At 37.5% G+C, this 15,876-nt stretch overlaps 1 protein-coding gene across 4 annotated transcripts in view; it reads left to right on the forward strand.

Moving 5' to 3' along the window:
• MYO3A (myosin IIIA) overlaps nucleotides 1–15,876 on the forward strand; it is a 119,799-nt gene that overhangs the window by 26,934 nt on the left and 76,989 nt on the right. For all 4 annotated transcript variants that reach the window (XM_064635835.1, XM_064635820.1, XM_064635843.1 and 1 more), the window contains exons 4-5: nucleotides 4,724–4,828; nucleotides 5,580–5,679. In XM_064635835.1, coding sequence (XP_064491905.1) covers nucleotides 4,724–4,828; nucleotides 5,580–5,679 — 205 coding nt within the window. The remainder of the gene's footprint in view (nucleotides 1–4,723; nucleotides 4,829–5,579; nucleotides 5,680–15,876) is intronic.

The raw sequence follows: 15,876 nt of genomic DNA on the forward strand, positions 1-15,876 counted from the left end.
CTTTGCCTTTTTGAGTGCCAGAAAATCATAAGGGAGGAGCCCTTTACTACTACTGTAGAAGAGTCATAATCACCTGTTTTGATACAGCTATGTATGGCCATCAGAGCTACAGCTTTCTAAGGGAGGTTTTCACATGGAGCAAGCCTTCTGCAAAATTACTCTTTCCATTGGTTTAGGCGTGCAATATTCCCTTAGTTCTTTGCCACTCTTTCTTCTGTCTGAATATCCAAACTAGGAACTGAATATTTAAAAATTCAAGTATTCTGAATCATATAGAAGTACATCATGGAAGGGACCTTTGGAAGTTATTTGGTCCAGCCCCCTGCTCAAAGATTATTAATTGCAATGTTACAGATTTGCCTTTTCAATTCAAGTTTGAGTATCTCCAAGGCTGGACATTACACAGATGTACTGTGTGATCTGTTGCAGTGCTTAACTCAGTGGGAATTTTTTTCCTTTATGTCCAATAGGAATCTACTATCTTGCAGTTGGGAATTGTTGCCTCTCATCCTTTGCTGTCTTCCACTGGGAAGATGTCTCTGTCTTCTCCACCCCCTCTTAGGTAGCCTCCAGGGTTCAGTTTACCCTCCTTTTAGTTGCTTGTTGTTGCAGGTAATCTTTGCATTCTGTTAGTGCAGGCACGGAAAATACTGCTGGTAAAGAAAATACCTGTAAATCACAAGGGAACAATAGAAGAAGTGACTAACATTACATTGATGAAAATTGCTCATGTACAAAGTTAATCAAGATGACATTTCTAAATAGCTGCCTTGTGGGAGGATCACTGTTATCTTCCCTTCCTGTGTCTGATAGGCTGGACATCATAAGAATCTGTCCCTTTAAATTAAGTATATTCAAAACTTAAAAGAGGGTTTCTATCTGATACAAGCCACACGAAATGCATCTGTGTATGCAATAGAGAATGTGTGTGAATGTGTGGGTTTTTTTTAATGTGGGAGAGAGAAATAGAATTATTACTCTCTCCTTCCAGAAGACCCCTGTCTCATGACAAGTGAAAGGTCATTTGATCTGGTGAGTTACTTTGATCTTTAGAGTAAGAAGCAGCCCTGTAGCGGAGCTCAGATAGACATGTAGCTTCTGCTGTATGTCTGTGTCCTGAGTTCTCTGTTCATTTGTTGGTCTCTGCTTATAGTGCCCTTTATCAAGGTATTCTGAGGAGACTTTACCAAATGATGTGGAGTAATGACACAGACTGATTAGTTATTTGGTCATGTGAGTTCACAGTCCTTGCAACAAAATAATAGCTATCAGCATCTCCCTTCTCTAGATGCTCATTGAAAACTAGGAAGATCTTTTTTAAAAGTTATCTCTGCCTTCATGATTTCTTGGGATCCAAGCATTACAGGTAGCTTAACTCAAACACAGTAATTTTGGTAAGAGGCTACACAGTTTTTTTAACGTGGGCAGCATGCTACTAAGAAGCAGCAGAGATCATAATTATAAGCTGCAATATTTAACAATACCCCAAGAAACTTTCAGTCTGACAGTACTGCTAAATAATGTTTATCCCATAATCTCTCATTAAAGGATTGTATAAGTTAAGGTAATGTGATTTTTTTAATGATTTAGGTTTTTTACTCCTTTAAGTTTCTACGTCATGGGCTAGATCCTAGTCAGCATTCCCAATAGTAATTTATCTCCCCCTCTATTCAGATTCCCAAGCAAGCATGGTCCAGCACTGCAGTATTGTAACTTTCTGTAGCTTCTTCTTTTGAGAGGGAAGAGAAGAGCCTGACTCATTATGAGAGGGACTTTTTGAGGTGTTTGTGATACATTTCCATTGAATACACATGCAATTTGATACCCTGAGTCAGGAGAAAGAATCACCGTTTCAGCTTCAATTATGTGCATGGTTATAGGGACATGTGGCAGCTTCACCTGCAAAAAATAGACAGTAGAAGTAGGAAATTGGACCAGATACAACATTTTTCCCATGAAGATAAAAATAGAACAAGGTTAATACTAGCCTGTGTCATCCTTGTCGTCATCGTTCCCCCCTCTCACCCACACAGCGTAGAGCACGCACATACAGTGTCTGCCATAATCTCCTTTTCTAATTGTGGTTGTATTCCAATAATCCCTTTTCCTCCTTATAGCTGCTTGCATTCTAATACCTAGCCTTTTTTTCTCTCTTCCTCGTATACTGGTGGTCTCAGAAAAGTACTAATTGTCTGATATAAGTAAAAGTACAACTCTTTAACACAGAAATAGGAAAAGTTGCCCTGTGTGTATGCAAGAATGTATGTCTATGACATCCTCAGCTGAACTCTATCTAAGCAGCCACTCTGCCTTGGGAATTGGTGGAGGATTTCCATGGTGATATGGCTGACTTCTGGGTTCTTTATTTCAAGACCTGTTTAACTGACCTTTTACATACCAGCTTCAGTTTTGGTTCGGTTTAAAATAATGTAATCTTACATTACCTGATATTTTAGATAACTGTTATCTCATAATGCAGATATTTATCTCATAATAGGGATTTATATATTATGGGAGTAGTGGAAAAATTAGTTAAAGCAACATGTTTAAGAATGTAAAAATTAACATTGCTGACCGAGGCAAATAAATTCAGTATTGGCTTTACTGCCTAAACATTAAAGAAGGTGGTTTCTGAGATACAGTTTCTCCCTTCATCTGCCTACAAAGAGAATATAGTTCTTTCTATGTTGTTTTTTTTACCTTGGACAGAAAGGCTAATAGGTATCCAGTTCTGTAAAGAAAAAAGAGGATCCATCTGTAGGAAGCAAAATTTAAATATTAGATAATGAAGAAAAATTATTTGAAGAATATCATATGTGTAATTTAATTCACAGTTGATTTGTTACTAGTTAGACAGTTTCAGTGCCCTGAATTAAAGTGCATTAAATTAACCAAAATTGTTATAATCCATTTGGTTTGATTAAATATTTTGGTAATGTGGCAAAATAAAACCAATAGAGACCCTGAAAAGATAATGTCATTGTAAAAAAATAACTAACTTGAAAAAGTCAGTGGAGAAGGCAGACCAGCATCGCTAATGACAGTAAATGAAATCCTGCTTGGGAATCTGATCCTTATCCAGCAAAGCCCTTAATCTCATCATTTAAGCATACGAGTTCTTCTCTCTCTAAGCATGCACGTTGTCCCACTTAGGTAAGGGTGAGGTTAAATGAGTTCCAAGATTGTTACCATAGAGCTCAGCATCTGTCAGACCAGAGCCCTGGCTGACCTGATGAGGGAACTCATCTTGCAGCAAGAGTTATGTATTGAATGGTATTTGTGTAGGCATTCATGTGGTGCAAGTTCAGTGCAACCCAGGGGTTCCAAAGGTAATCAGAGAATTATTGTTATGTTTGGGTACAAAGGGATATAAAATGCTTTATGCTGTAAGGTGCAAGTCTTTTTGTAATTACAGAAAAAAATGTAGAGGCATAGAAGAACATATTAAAAATATACAAAAGATTCTGATGTCTGGAATTCTGCAGTTGAAAGGTTTTATGGATAAATTATGCCCCAATTTAAATATACTTCAAAAACAGTGAAAAGGAATTACTGTTTTGTGCTGCATTTTTAAAGTGTCTTACATGGGTATTTAGTTTCATGTGAAAATCTACCGGATGATACAGTATAAAACTTACAATTTGTTTTACTGTTTTATCAGAAACAGCTATGCCTTTACAGAGGCAATGGCTCTTCAATCAATGAGTATTGTCAGGTGCATTATGGATAGTTTAAGGGCTTAAGTACCAATTCCATCTTTGCAGGCATGTAAAGAGGAGCTCTATAGAGCATGTAAGCTCTATACCTCCAGCTATAGAGATAGTCACTAAAGTTTCATTGTTGCTTCTTTCTGTGGAAAAATTTTAAATGATAAAAATGAACATACAAAGTACTGCAGGTCTAAACTAATCAGCTGGCAATGTGCACTCACTATCCTTTTCAGAGAGCAAGGCCAGACCTGTTCTCCCCACATGTACAGGACAGGATGAGGGTTTGCAGGAGTCTAGGTGGACCTTAGACAGGAGAGAGGATTGTCCCAAGTACTTTGTGGCTCTGCATCTGGAACAAGAAGCTGATAGGGTTGATGCTACAAGAGCTATAGTCTTACACTAATGGCACACTTTGTTTCAGTGGGAGATGAGACCTTTCTTTCCACAGTGCTTCATCATCTTCTGTGATGCCCATCCGTTGTGTATCACATCTTTCTACACTAGGAGTTAAGTGCTGCTGGGCAAAAAGGGCATCTTTCCCCTTGGCAGGGACATTTCTCTGCTGCCTGCATTCTGATGCCTTAAATCCATTTTGTGTTGTATGTAGCTTTTGTACCTGAGAATTGATGTTGTAATAATCTGCACTGCTGGTGAGATGCACATGATGAATATCAGAAGCAATTAGTGTGCCCCACAAAACATGCCTTCACAAAAAATTTATTGCACTGTAAGCTGTTTCTGTCTCAGTGAAAAGCAATCATGTATGCAGAAAAAAAAGAGATAGACTGCTGTACTTGCGTTTGGACAAGAAGAATTAAATGTAGAAAGTGGCAAACAAGAATTGGCAAAAGTTGCTGTGTATGTTGTTTGTATAAATGGTAGACGTAAGGACAAATTTTTGGATTGCCAGTTTACTAGGAGATCATTTGGCTGCAGATACAAAAACTACTGAAAACCAGGTGGCTACTCCAAAACTCTCTAATTCCTTTCTGTATTTCCTTGATGTTTTGTAGCTGTGCAATGGTGGATCCGTGACTGATCTTGTGAAGGGATTTCTGAAGAGAGGCGAAAGGATGAATGAACTTATAATTGCTTACATTTTACGTGAAGCTCTGATGGTAAGATAAGCTTTCAGTGAAAGTCAACATTCAGCTCATATTTTTTTCCTTAAATGAATGAAGATAGTCCCCCCTAATATAGATCACTGTCTTCTGTTATAGCAGTGTTTATTGAAATCAAGGTGATGTGTAATTCAGATGGTTCTTTTTGAGCAGGCAAGGTAAAGAACAGTTAATCTGTTTTTTTCATTATTAAGAGAATGAACCATTTCTGACTATTGATCAGTTTTCTTAGTAAATACAGTTAAGCATCAAAATTGCTTTTCTTTTGAGAAGTAGCAGAAACATAATTAAAATACTGTCCAACTTCTTGTGTCTGGATCCAAAGTATTTTTGTAGTAAAATATCCACATATCTAGTGAATTCAAACACCACTGCAAGAATTTTTTTTGCTCATCAGGATCAAGTGTCTTTTTTTATCATTTTCTTGTAACTGAAACTTTACTTTCTCCAATGAAATTTAGGCTTTAGCAGCTTTCTTTATGCTCTAAAGGTATAATGTAGGTTTATAGTGCTATTTTTTTGCTTTCATCTTAAAATTTCTATTTGACATAAAGTGGAGCAATTAAAAAAATATCTATTCCCTGTGGTGTGCCAAATAGTTTTCCAGTAAGAATGACATCTCTGTGGTTTTGCATTAAAAAATGTTTTAATTTTTTTCATAGTTTTCTGCCACCTTATTGTTTCTGCAAATGTATTACAGAGGACAGAGCTGTTATTAAAAAGTTCATGTTTACATCTCACCATCCAGGGACTTCAGCATTTGCATGAAAACAAAACTATCCACCGTGATATTAAGGGAAATAATATCCTTTTGACCACTGAAGGAGGAGTCAAGCTTGTAGATTTTGGTATGTTATGTTTACTTATATATACAAACAATGTTTTACATCTGAAGTGTGGAAAATAAAATAGAGTAAACAAACCAGAAAAGATTAACTATGTTAATTTTTTGTTGAGGTTTTGAGTTCTTCATTAAAAATCACTTGGATAACCAAAGTTCCTTTTTTTAAGCTGATAGACATGTTAATAATTTTAGTAATGCTGTTTCAGTAGTATGGCTAACAAATAGAAATTATAATATGGTAGTGGTAAGTGCCCAGTGCTTTAGGGCTCACTGTAAGTGAGGTGGCAAAGTGAGTTAATAGGATTCCAAATGAGGTTGATGTTTAGTTCCTCCAGGACCATGCAATGGGACTCATTGAAATTAGGAGCTGATAGGAAAAAGCTTCATGTTGTATAAGAGAACACTTAGAACTTATTTAAATACATATAGTCAGATGCATGTATTTCATTAGTTTGATTTCAAACAAAGCAAGAGATAGTTGAAGGCAGTAGAGGGAGGAATATTATATAGGTAAGCCCCACTTTCCAAAGTCTGGGAAGACTAACAGATTTTGGCAAATCTAAATCTATGAATTGTCATTAAAAGGGTCTGTTCAAGTCTCTTAGGCCTTAAGTGATTCTTGAATGCTGTCACCTGGTGTCACCACCAAAAGGGAAAAGGAGACACAGGTAAGTGGATGGAACCCGTTATCAGCCATGCTACAGTGATTTGCCTTAAAAGTGTATTGACTTTCGTTTTATATGAGGGGTATAAAAATTTGCAATGCCTGTTGTTATGAACTATTATCTTCTGATAGCATACTGTCTTCTTATGTTTAAATTTATTTTATTGGTCACTATTTTACAGCACAGCAGACACAGTAAATATAATATTCCATTCAGCAGATGGAAAATCTTTATTTTTCCTTTACCCTCCTATTTTTTTAATGAGATTGATTCAATTGATACATAGCAATTGTTTAAACTAATAATTTTAACTACCTTTAGTATAGTATCTTCCTGACAGTAGATAGTGTTTATGCAACTCTCATTACTTCACACACAGAATCCCCACAGCTGTTAGGATTAGTAATTCTTCTGAAATGTCATGTATTTCTGTTATATTTCTCAGATAAAATCTTTCATTGGAAAGTCTGGAAGTTTAATGTGAGGCAAAAATCAATATTTTTGCCCAAAGGCTTTTAATGTGTTGTGGATACTAATTTTTTAAGGTGTTGAAGGCAATTAGAGCTGCATAGGATCAATGCTTCCGAAAACTAATTCACTTATGCAGATGTCAAAACATACAAACTGTAGGGATGAGGACCTGAATTCTTTATTCCCCAGGTACTGCAATCTGCTGATAAGGCTGTAATTGAAAAATAATCTTAAATTCTTGTGGGAAAATTGCCATGCCAAAACACAGATTAGAGTGTGTACAAGAAACAAATATACTTACACACACATTTATGTGGGTTCAAAAGGGGCCTGCAATACCTGCAGCAGTCCTTTCTCTCAAAGGAATATGAAAATGGCACCTTAACTTAGGAATGGATTGACATTTTCCCTGGCTTTTTTTTTTGTCTTTCTCAAAAAAACCCCACCCCAATCTCAAGCCAATAATTAGTAGTTTCAAGTGGAAAAAATTTATACAGTCTTCACAAAATCACCATGGAAGACATACCAGTCACCCTTCAAGCTGCTGTTTAAGGTATTCAGCTGGGATTTGGGGGATTTGTGTCTTCTACTTAAGAGGATTTAAACCCACATTAATCAGATTCTGAGATCATTTTTTAGCCAGGAATGTGAGTTGATCAAAATCTCTCATGTTGGCACCGCTACAGACTGTTGTACATAAACATTTATTGGATCAGGGATTGAAACTCATAGCCATCTTTTATTATACAAGCCTGTGAATTGGCTTCAGAATAAGGTAGACTCACAGGCACAGTCTCCTTTTTACCCAGTAAATACGCAGAGGAAGAAAAATTTTTAGTTTAGAGTGAACAAATTATTACATGGGGCCAAACAAACAAAACCAACCCAAATAATCACATCATCCTTTCTAGTGTGCATACAGGTTTTCTGTTGTTTGTCTCTGCCATTCTCCTGCATGCTGGATGCTGCTGAGATGTTCCTGAAGAAGCCTTTACTGTTCTCCCCTGATTCTTTTTATGGTGGTTTTCTTCTGAATAGGGACATAAAACCTGTATCTGAAAGATGGGCCTGTGAAGTGTCTAATGGAACACAAAACTAGGAAAGGACCTGTTCTCAGTCTGTGTGTCTTGTGCAATCATTTAACTTGAACTTGTGCCTTTGTCTTTCCTTTTAAGTATATTTAGGAAATTTTTAAGAGTCATAATTGAAAAAAAAACACATTAATTAAATCACTTTTGAAAATGGCTTTTCTTTCCTTCCTTGTTTTTGTGCTCTTTGAACTTGGTATGTGGTGTACTGCCATTGTGAGACCTTCCTTGCACAGCAGTACCAAATTTTCAGAAGCTTTATTTTGTGTCACAGTTTATACACATTGCCTTACAGTCATTGTACCATAAGTATTTATGTGTGCTAGGACCATATTTTCTGAACACTAAAGCGTCTGTAATGGATAACCTTCACAACACCTTTACGGAGAACTGAATTACTTTGATTCCCAATTAACAGCTGGGGATCTGAAACTTTGAGAGACTGAGTTGCTTGAGGTGACACATCAGGTGTATGGAAAAGCTCTCCCAAAGTCCAGGCTAACAGTCTGAACTATTCACATTTCTAGAGGTACTGATAGTTAAAGAAATGAGAAAGACTTTGAAAAAATACCATGGCTGTGCCTCACTCAGATTGTTTTGAAGAGTGAAATTTTTGCTTTCCTTAAAATTCTGCTGTATCATTACTTAATCACCCCAGTAATATTCTCATGTCTAAGAAACACCCAATACCAGATTAATGATGAAATCAAGTCCAGTACCTGGAGGGAGCCCACAAGAAAGTCAGAGAGAGACTATTTACAATAGCATATAGTGACAGGATAAGAGGGAATGGTGGTGAGGCAGGAGCAGGTTGCTCAGAGAGCTGTGGGTGCCCCATCCCTGGAAGTATCCAAGGCCAGGTTGGATGGAGCTCTGAGGAACCTGCTCTAGTGAAAAGTGTCCCTGCTCATGGCAGAGCGTTTGGAACTAGATGACCTTTAAGGTCCCTTCCAAACCAGGCCATTCTATGATTCTATAACATCTCCACATCAAAGCTTCTGCAGCTTAATTGCTTATCAAGGAGCTGCCAGATAAAGTTTTAGTTTAAACTGTCCAAGCCACAAGAATTTTGAATACTGTTACCAGTGATGCATTCTCTCTCCTCACATCCATCCAGCAGAGAGAAACGAAATAAGTTTTATTTTCTACAGATAATGAGTAGCAGCCAAAGGGATCTGCTGTAAGTACATCCCCTGATCACAGATTCAGTCCCTAAATTCATTAAACTTCTAAATGTATTAATAGTCCATATTTTCTTTGTAAGAGAAGAAGGCTGACTGAAAGCAGTCTCACTACCTGAACATTTGTGGGAATTAGCTGTTAAACTGTTCTGATAGAAAACCTTTGGGGTAGAATCTTACGCCTGCAAATCACAGCAATTATGCTCCAAGCAAGGAGCATCCTCTATCACATCATATACTAGCATTATATTCAAGTGTAGCTGCTATGTTTTCAGTACAAGATAGAGATTTGATAGAAAAATATACATTTAAATTAAATTCCCTGCAGCAGTTTCGAAAGTGACTGCTATATAATCTATTGTATAAAAAGAACTGGAGGCAAGCAAGGTGTGCATTAAATTCCTTTTTGATAAATATTCTTAATTATATTCAGAGTTGCTTATTAGTGTTCTGGGAAGGAACTCTTTTGCATCCATTTAACAGAACTCTGGTTGTATGCAGTGGATTGATGTTAAAGAGACAGGTTTCAAATGAAATTTTAGCCTCTAAAGGTGCAGAAAAGCACCTTATGAAATTTTTAAAAACTTTCAGCATGTAAATGGAAATAATTGCTATATACCTTTTGAAAGTTGTGTGACGAATTTGCTGCCTAAATATCTGTCAGTGTCTGATCTTTTTCATCAGTTAAAAAACTGGCCTGAAGTCACTTGCACACCTCATCTGTAATAAAAATTCATATATTCATCTGCATCTTATAATGTGTAACGAATTTCATAGGAAGCTGAGGGTATAACATTTGCTTCTGCTGACAAATACTTGCTTCTTTGAATAGTCCCTCTCAATTCAGTTTCTTTTCTTAAAATCAGGATGGTGCACAGGGCCTTTCATGTATTAATGTTCGTGTAAGACACAGTTCTATAATGTGCTGTTCCAAAATGGGAGAAAAGAAACTTAGCTGTATTATTATTGTTATTATTTTAACTTTGGTCTGAAAAAGTCCAAGTGACATTTCATTTTGAAAGATTTGAAGTTATTTCTGAAATCCCCTGTCATTACAGTGAGTCTGGGAGTTTGAAAATCAGAGCTTTTTGTGCTTATATGTTATTGAATGAAGAGAATCCTAGAGGACACAACTCCCTATCAGCAAACTGGACCAAGTAGTTGATGTGTCAGGAGTCATGGAAGAAAGAAACATTTTTCCACTAAAAGTTTTGAAACCCTACAGTCACATGGCAAGTGATTCTTTTAGCTACAATGAGGAGACTGTAACACTGATGGAAAATTTGGTTTCAGCTATGTTTTTGAGGGTTGACCTTGTGGGCTGATCATCTTGACCAAGAGCACAGGTAGCTCATACTTCTTTGGGCCTACTGAAGCCTGCTGTCAGAGACTAGAAATATCTCAGGATGAGCAGCTGTTGCCTTGGAAATGTCCAGAAAAAATATAAGTGTAAATTAAACTCCACTACTTTGGAAATGCATAGTTTTCCAGAAGCACTTTCTTGCTGAAGGCCGTGCCTTTCTATGCACCAAATAAAAACATGTAGTTAGACTTCTGATGTTATTACTATGAAAGATCACTGGGAAAAAGAAGAAATAAGACAGTTAGATGGATATTAGAAATATTCAAGTTCCCATAAGGAAAATAAAATGTGAGAGGACTCATTAAATCTTTAGAATTCAAGCCTATTTCTAACTAACTATGTGAGATCCCATGATTCCCCATAGTTCACCCAGTACTGTAACTGTGGGAAAGAGGATATTGAAAAGGATTGGCACTGTCCATTTTCAGTTGTTTCTCAAGCATTTTCTTAGTGGTACCTAAAACTCTCCATCATTAGGGGCTCTGGATAAACAGTGCATAAGAAACATCTTAGCTTTTAATAGGTAAAGCAGGTTCCAGTGAAAGACATAGAAAAAAGGTAACGTAATCTCACTGCTGCTGGCACATGGTGGAAAATTACAAGTTATGCTGCATGCAGTTAATAGAATAGTGACTTCAAGGGTTCCTTTAGTACTGTGGATAAATAGATTGCATAATTAAAACATGTATTGTAATATTAATGAAATATATAGTGAAAGTAAGGTGATTTTTGTACTTCAAACATGCTTAGTTTGCATTTTTCTGCTTTTGTTTCAGTGTTGGATTTAAAAGTTTTGTTTGAATATTGTCTTACCATTCCAAATTTCCCCTAGAAAGAGTAATTCTGCCAGCATTCTATTGTTTCTCTGCAGTGGTGCACTACTTCTTCTTTACAAATTATGGACTGTTACTAGTGCTTTACCACTACTAGTGATCAGTAACAACTGATCAACATAAGTTAGAATACACAGGTGTTTTTGTTTTGTTGCCTGATATTTATGCCTATTCTGATACAGAAATACAGGCCAAAATATTTAAAATTCTGTGACTGTACTAAACTCGTTGAGTTTTTGAAGTGTAGATGAGCCAGCAGCTTCTATAATGATAACACAAGAGAAGTAAAATCGGTTACACTGTACAGCATGTCCCAAACAATGGGGTCAATCTCAATGTAATTAATGAGTCTGTGGTAAGACTCCTTCTTAATAGTTCCATCTGCTTAATTGTTCACCTTTCCTGGTTTTGTGATGCATGAGGGAGCTTTCTGCTGATCTTGTGGGGAAAAAAGTATCCGGATCTTGGGTCAGAGATTGGTGGGGAACCACAGCACTGAGCTTCATCCTTTCCCTGTGACACCTCACCAGCCCTTGTGTTCTCTTGCTGTGACACAGTGCTGAGGCCTCTCCCTACCACAAATAGCCTTGATAGATGCAGTTTGTTGGCTGATCACAGATCAGCCTGGCAAGTGTCTGTGGCATGTAGCATTGCAGAGGGAGGGAAGGCTCCCAGGACTGTGCAGAGAATGCACGTGGTACAGGTTGGGCTGCAATGGACAGGGAGTCTAGAGCCACCTTGTGCTCAGTGAGCAGGCTGAGAAGTCAGTTGTGAGTGATCCAAGTTTCAGTGCTGGGGCATTTTAATCTCTGTCCCTTTTAATATACATCACGTCCAGCTGAGATTGAAGAAGAGCTTAGCATGACCTTGAGTAGTGTTTTTCCAAACTTGTGTAGATTACTTATTCTGGAGTAGTCAGAATATCCCATTTCATCCTTTTCTGCTTGCCCTGCATTAGCTATAAATGCTGTCAGAATCATTCTGCAAAAATGAAACAATTAATTAAAATAATTTAATTTGAAAGTATTCAAAAATAAAATAATTTGCTTTCTGCCCTTAGCTTACTTTAAGCAATGAGTCATAGCAAGGCTTATATTTGCCTTAGTCATTCTAGCATGCATCCATAATAAAGCTGTCTGCTTCACTGATTCAGATCAGAACCAGACTGTTATTGTGTTGTCATTTCTGCATACCATATAGCATGGCATTCACATGTTGCTGCTAAAAAGCATTTACTAGGAGAGTATGGCAGAAGCCAATAGAAGTAAAAGACTTTGAAGAAAGCTTTCCTCATGAGCAGCTTGTCAAACTGCTTTGAACCCAATCAAAGTAATAATTCCAAATTTTTCAACCCAGGGTTAGCGGGGATAAAATGGATTGCATTGACTTGAGCTGTGGAGCCTTTTCATTGTTGAATGTTTAATTCTTTGTTGAGGGCTTAGTCCTTAAAAACTTATTTTGTGGGCCATGTTTGAATGAAAACCTTTGTGCTGTCCAGTACCAAAAAACAGAAATCATGTGGCCAAATGCTATATCCAGGATAAGCTGTTCATTTCGTCTTTCAAATATTTTCTTCTAATAATTCACATAAAGATGTCACTGATGGCTTAAGCATTAAAGAAGCTTGATGCTGAAAGCTGGTATCATATGCCAGAGACACATGAGGCGAGAAAATAACCCTTTCTGGCCACCAAAGGTTTCCTCTTGATTTTCTCATGGGTCACAAAATAGTTATCTCTTGAGGTTATTAGAAACCCTCTGATCTCATATGTGTATACTAAAGCCCATTCATTTTTTTACCTGAAAGTTGATCCCAATGACTCATTTGTACTGAAGTATTCCAGTCTTGAGGTTTTTAAATATTCTATTCTATTAGCATAGGTGTTGCCATTATCCCTGATTATCATAACAGGAAAACCATGTTGTAGAATGATGAGAAAAATCTCCAGGGCTTTCCCAGTCATACAGGGAAAAAATCCTTTTGGGGTCTCAAAGTGGCAGTCAGTTTGAAATCTAATCTATAAGGAAGGCAGCATCTGAGGAGGAGGACTTTCCTCACTGTCATACTGCACTAGGCTGCACATAGTTGTACAAATCCCTGAGGCTCTAGGGAAGACTAGTTCTCATATCTAAATGCATCTGGCCAACTGTGCATCAGGAGAACAAATGTTCCTGTGCATCCCTTTCAGGAAACCAGCTGAAGCCCCGAAGCATGAGATTTGATTAGAATCATTGGTGTAGTGACGCACTGAACTGTCAGGAGCATGTGGAGGGGAGTCTGTGGTCACCTGTTCTCCTGGAGGCCATGGAGAGAGGGCTCAATCAGAATCACAGACTAAGGGAAGCTGGAGTATGCTGCCACACCATCCTGCCCAGTCTGTAATACAGTCTGGACTTCTTAGAGAAAGAAACTGTATTAAACCCTTTTGTTTTAAAAAGATTAAATATCTCAGAAATGTAGTGAACATCCTGCCTTTTTTTAGGTCACCATTTGCCATTTTATTATCAGTATGTACCTAGTAATGATTCTGTATCTATTTAGGATTTTAATTTTTTTTCCCTGTATGTTTAAAAATGTCTTTTCTTTGTCTTTAATCTTTGTGGTGAGTTTAGTGTGAAAGATACTGGACTTTGATTTCTTTAGCTTCCATTTATATCACCCTGTATTTGGTATTTTTTTATCTCCCTTTTACTCCATAACTCTTGGTTTTGTAGTAAACATCATGGATTTTTCATCTCTCAGGCAGTTCATATACATGGTTTTCTTGGATACTAAGCTTTTGATCTTTCTAGAGTTGTAAAGGGCCATTTGGTTATCTTTTGGATATGCCTATTTCAGTTAAAAAATTGCATCTACAGTGTGTGTTCCAGAGGGCTTGAGAAACTCTGGTTTTCACCATTAAAACACTGTGTGCATTAAAATAAGACATAAAGACAGAGAATGTGGTGGCAAAGGACGTAGAAAAGACTGAGGCACTCAGTGTCTCCTTTGCCACAGTCTTTACTTGCAAGATTGGCCTTCAGGAATCCCAAATCCCTATAACCAGTGGGAAAGTCTGGAGCAAGGCAAACTTATGCTCAGTAAAGGAGGATCAGTTTAGAGATAATTTAAAAGAACTGGACCTACACAAGTCCACGGGATGCGCCCAAGAGTGCTGAGGGAGTTGGCTGATGTCTTTGCAAGACCACTGCTGATAGTCTTTGAAAGATCTTGGATATTGGAGGAGGTTCCTGAAGCCTGGAAGAAAGCTATTTCACTCCTATCTTCAAGAAGGGCAAGAAGGAGGATTCAGAGAACTACAGGCTGGTCAGCCCCACTTTGATCCCTGGGAAGGTAATGGAGCCAATAATCCTGGAAATCATTTCTAAACATATGAAGAACAAGAAGGTGACTGGTAGCAAGTCCAGCAGTAGGCAGCACGGATTTATGAAAAGCAAGTCATGCTTTTTGACTGATTTGATCGATTTTTTTTGACTCGTCATTTCAACTTTATTCCCTGTTTATTTATTTCCATCCTATTGGTCAGAACCTGGTTTTAGTTCAAGATTTAATTTGAGCACTTATTACTGAACAGAAGTTCTCAAGCATGCTTTTCTCACAACAGCTCACCCAAGGAAACAATATTGCCTCTGTGCTCTTTTCACTTAAAAGTTTACTTTTGAGGTCAGATGGTGGTCTATAAGGAATTCTGAGTATTGATGTTGTTTCATAAAGCTTCTGAAACATCCCTTGTAAAGTCATCAAACCAACCCCTCTTGTCCTTACGGTCCATTAGTAACATTTTCTATTAAATATCTCTATGCTTTCTATCCATGCTAAGTAATGAAACCTGGGAGAAGCTCTCTGATCTTCTTTTACAGTCTTAGTGGGGATGCCACTATTTGCAATACAGTTAAATGTGGTTACACACCTGGTGTGTTGTGATGTTTGCCATTTGGACTATCAGAACTGCTTTGTTTTAATCTTGTTCTTTCCCTATTGTCTTTTGTCATATGTAATATGAAGGAATTGCATTGGTCGAGGGTTTTTTAGCATTTTTTCTGCATTTCAGCTGATCTATCTGAAATATTTTGTCTGGATATGTACCATTACTCCAATACAACCCGGAAGAACAAAACAAAGAAATGAGTGTCAAAGATAGCAGCAATTACAGAGGAATTGAGTTATAACTCCACCACTGTTGTGGGGGAAAGTAGCTACTTTCCTGTCTGCATCCTAACAAGAATGGTGGTTTCTTCTCATAGCGAAGCTTCAGGTGCTAAAGGAAAACCTGAAACCATTAGGACCTGTTGCCTCCAGATCTAGTAAAAAGGTGGAGTTGAGTGATTTATTAGGGACTGCTTTCACACCTTTGGGCAAAGAGGCAAGGAAGGAGAGGCCACTTTTCACATTGAACAACATGAAACAGGAATGGCAAAATATACCTGCCAGCAGGCTTAAGAGGAATGTAGTGTAAAATTCTGCTGCTGTTTTACATCTATTTCTCTAGGAGATTAAAGAAAGGTTGGGGAATAATTCAAAGCATTTTAGCCTGTTTAGATCTGCAAGGTTATCAGCGTGAGCAGTTTTTGGTCCAGAGACTAGCTTGAGGAGTGATGG

Source organism: Pseudopipra pipra, chromosome 1 (assembly GCF_036250125.1).
Source record: "Pseudopipra pipra isolate bDixPip1 chromosome 1, bDixPip1.hap1, whole genome shotgun sequence".
Classification (NCBI taxonomy): domain Eukaryota; kingdom Metazoa; phylum Chordata; class Aves; order Passeriformes; family Pipridae; genus Pseudopipra; species Pseudopipra pipra.